Here is a 4,001-nt window from a genome sequence, read left to right on the forward strand (position 1 = left end):
GGTTGCGAGTTAACTGAAGTTTCTTTTTTCTAAATGAAACGATATAATATCATTAAGCATGTTAATCAGAGAGGTTTTTATACCTTCAACAGGTTTGAAAGGCCATCTGCGACTGCCAATCCTGATTCTCCCCACTCGAGCACTGGTTGAACTGCTCTAGCGGTTACTTCCAACAGCTATCCAACATTTTCGGGTGCAAGCACGTGAATATATCATAAAAATAATATGATACAGAAATTCATCAGCTCGGCATGTTTGGCAATTTTTGAAAATAAGTAAAAGTTACATCTCATAAACTTTTTATTTCCAAACATACTTGGATAACTTACTTTTTTAAGTGGAAAAAGTATTATTTATATAAACTTACCTGTTTTTTACTTATAAAAGAATGTATTGGTAAACTTTTTAAAAATTCTCTTAATGTCAAAAGAGGAGTAAATATTTCTAAAAAGCACACCACTAGAATAGAAGAAATGAGAGCACTTAAAGGGTCAGATTGGTGGAAAGACAGATTTAAAGGTGAATGAAAGAGTGGAAAATGGGGATGTTACCAGACTAAAATCCATAAATGTTACCTCCAGCTGTGGTAAAGTGCATGCTTCTCCATCAACAAGCATCCCGTCTGTGGCCCGTAGGAGGAGGTCGGATGCGCTCGCAAGTATTACCAAAGATTCCAGTGCTTCATGATTTCTCATCAACTCCACAATCACTTTTACGATTCTTTGGTTGATCCTCCACATCTTTTGACCAAGATCATCATCTTTAGCAATCCATGGCTTCAATTCCCTCTCCGCCTGACAAATGCATCATGGCAAAGAAAGTGACTAAACAAATGATAGCGACTAGAATTAAAATAAAGCTGGAATATGAATTCGTTGCTTGGAAACCTGATATAATTCATTTTAAGTCATTCCTAATTATTCTATGTAGAAAAAGAAAAAGAGAACTGATTTGTCAGTGGCTTAGTTGCAACCCCGGAATTAGAAATCTATTGTTAAAAGTTCAGTTTCCAGATAAAATCTAATTCACAAACTCATTTTCATGAGTAATTCAAGAAAAACAAAATCTGGACCTGAAGAACAACAGCTGTTGCAGCTTTTGCCGGTGATGCTGATACTACATTACAGAGTGCATCAACCACCTGTAATTATGTACAGAAGATAATCAAAAGAGCAATAAACTTATAATTCTTTCAATGGATTAGAGCATAAAAGCCACGTATTCATTAGTTAGTTTTCTAGCTGGGGTATTACTTGCAACTTAAACTCGTAAACAATAAGGGTTCAGTGTGTAGTGCTGTGAAGGACGGACTGGACAAGACAATTTTGTTTCATTTTCTTCATTAATATTGTCCAGTACTCTCTAATCTATTTTACGAAACCTGTCATAAATCTGATTCCAAATGGAAACATCATCTGAGAATGCATGTCATCTGATCAAAATTTTACATCTAGTCACCATCTTGATAATTGGGTTTTTATTTTTTCATGGGAAAATAGTCAATAAGTCCTGAGTTTCCCATGTACACGATCTATTATTTTTAAAATTTGCAACATATTTCGAGAAGATCGTTTAATAAGATTACACTAGAAATAAGCTAAGACTCGCTGATTTTAATCTTTCAAGTATGGTCTAAAATAAACCTAGGACTGCTTGCAAAAACTTCCATTTCAGACTAAAACTTTTAATAGGAAACTGGACAAATAATTATCCTATGGCCAAAAACAGAATGACTAGGACAAAATTTTCCATTGTTATACCAAAAAAGAGAGAGAGAGAGAGATAACAGCATATGCGACAGAGGAACAAGGGACTTGAGTAACAGAATCATAGAGCCGTCGGCAGTCTTTCTTTCTTCTGTTTGGGCACTGCATTGAGCCTTCATTGATAAGATCGGATATTTCTCCTTTTGTAGTCTTTATTATTTCTTATAGATGGATCTTTCATGCTATCCATACACATTCCTTTTTCTTTCTTTCATTTTTTCCCTTTTGGTTAATAATTTCTCCTTTTGTGCATAAAAACAGAAATGAGATATACAACCTGTTCCACTTTTGGCGAGCCAGGGGGAGGGGGGTGAGGGAGATATGTTTTTATTTTGTAAATTATAAAAGCTTAAAATGTCATTAATAACCATGACATGTTAAAGAGTGAGTCAGGCACGTTACCTGCCTCCATCCTTGCTGTGCAGAAGTACTTTCAACACTCGGTTGTGTTTCAGGTGATGCAATCAATTTTTGCCAGAGCAATGAAACGACTGAAAAACATAATTCTTGTTTCTCTGTCAGGACACACCTAAGAACTTGCCCGCTGCAACTAAAACTTATATGCCTGTGCATTGTCAAAAAGTTTGCCAAATCTGAAGCATCTATTGGGAAACTCGCAATTCCTTTGCCCGCTATACACCTGTCATCCTCACCAGAGTAGGAAGACTTCTCACATTTTAGTAGATTTTCTGTACAAGGCAAGTTTTCACACTGCAGTCTACTGCTAGTACTTGTAGTACGTTTTTTCCCATTAACACACAAAGTTGTTTCCTTCCAAACAGGGGTGTGCCGTAGGTGTGCTTCTAATGGTTCTGCTTTATTGACAATGGATACAACAGCCTTGCTATGAATATCAATGAGGTTGAAAAGGGAAGATGCCCGAGAGTAAATTCCATTATCCCACTTGCATCTGATCAAGATGGAAAGAGCATTCATGCAAGCCTTCGAACATCTAAAAAGATCCGAAACATGAGCTGCAACCATAGCAGCAGCCACTATTTCATTTGAACTGTAACTCCATGACGTGCTTATAGAAGATGGCTTCAAAGAAAAAAGTGCCTCTAGAATTGTCAATAATCGACGAGTGTGATAAACAGCAGAGTCGATACCATTTCGTAAGTCACTGGGTGGATCACTTACTTTTGCAGGTTTATCTACATCACATATATTTCTGGCACCTAAATGATTGCCCCCTTTCAAAATCAAGGGGAAGAGCTGAAGTTCACAGGATAGTGCACAAACTGCAGCAATAACATAAGAATCAAATGCAGCAACGGGCCCCAGTTTTTTCGACCGTTTATTTGCCATGTCTCTTTGTTTTCTGGTGGCTTCTTGTGAGTCGTCCATTAGTTCTTCAGAAATGTTTCGATCTTCACCTTTAGGTTGCTTTCTTCTGCTCAGCTGTGCTTCATGACTGACACAGACAGTTAACACTATGAAAAGAAGCCGAGAGGCAAGCTCTACAGAGGCATATGACTCCAAAAATAGTGAGTGAACCATCGTACGGAGCTCGGCCACAGCAAGATTCTTGGATGCAGACCCAAATTCGTATCTTGCTTTTCTGATTTGTTCTCTAGAAGACTCAGGTGGAAACGTCCTCTGAAGAATTGCTTCAACGGTGGCAGCAAATATCTTCATGAGACATGTTTCAGAAGGGCTTCCACGAGGAAGATACTCAAGGACTTTAAGAAGAGGAATATACAAATTCCATGATAATATAGGAGGCTGTAAAGGTGTTGCGACAATGATTTCAGGAAGATCAATGGCAGAGGAACTTAGAGGAATCAAACCATAAGCAGCTTCCCATATGGTACATATTCTCCATTCAACTTCGGGGCCATGGGCACAAAGCATTGATGCAATCCCTTGGGCAGTAGCTTCAGTTGTAGCTTCCATTGCAGGTACTTCTTTCTGTTCAAAATATTTCCAATGTGAAAAAAAGTGTAGTACAGAGATTTCATTATGAGCATTAAAAGAATATTGAAGACGAAACTACCTGCTTACGTTCACATGAAATGTAACCGCCAAGTGGTTCATGTTGAACTTCTACACCATCAACTTGTCTCAATGGAGGAAACAGCAAAGCAGGTTGAGCAAGTATTCGGAAAAGCAAAGCAGCTGCAGCATCTGCAGCAATTCCTGCTCTCATTGACATTGCAATCCCAATTGCACGCAAGAAATGCAAATGCATCCAGTTTCTTGGAAGCTTCAGCAAAAGTCCAAAGAATTAGGATT

At 38.0% G+C, this 4,001-nt stretch overlaps 1 protein-coding gene across 1 annotated transcript in view; it reads right to left on the reverse strand.

The window, feature by feature from the left end:
- LOC111379305 (protein GIGANTEA-like) overlaps positions 1-4,001 on the reverse strand; it is a 23,567-nt gene that overhangs the window by 1,615 nt on the left and 17,951 nt on the right. Inside the window, exons 7-11 of the mRNA XM_023002664.1 lie at positions 3,763-3,972; positions 2,169-3,677; positions 1,073-1,141; positions 576-794; positions 84-176 (exon numbers count right to left, since the gene is read on the reverse strand). Of these exons, the coding sequence (XP_022858432.1) occupies positions 84-176; positions 576-794; positions 1,073-1,141; positions 2,169-3,677; positions 3,763-3,972 (2,100 nt within the window). The remainder of the gene's footprint in view (positions 1-83; positions 177-575; positions 795-1,072; positions 1,142-2,168; positions 3,678-3,762; positions 3,973-4,001) is intronic.

Source organism: Olea europaea, unplaced genomic scaffold (assembly GCF_002742605.1).
Source record: "Olea europaea var. sylvestris unplaced genomic scaffold, O_europaea_v1 scaffold1970, whole genome shotgun sequence".
In the NCBI taxonomy this organism is placed as follows: domain Eukaryota; kingdom Viridiplantae; phylum Streptophyta; class Magnoliopsida; order Lamiales; family Oleaceae; genus Olea; species Olea europaea.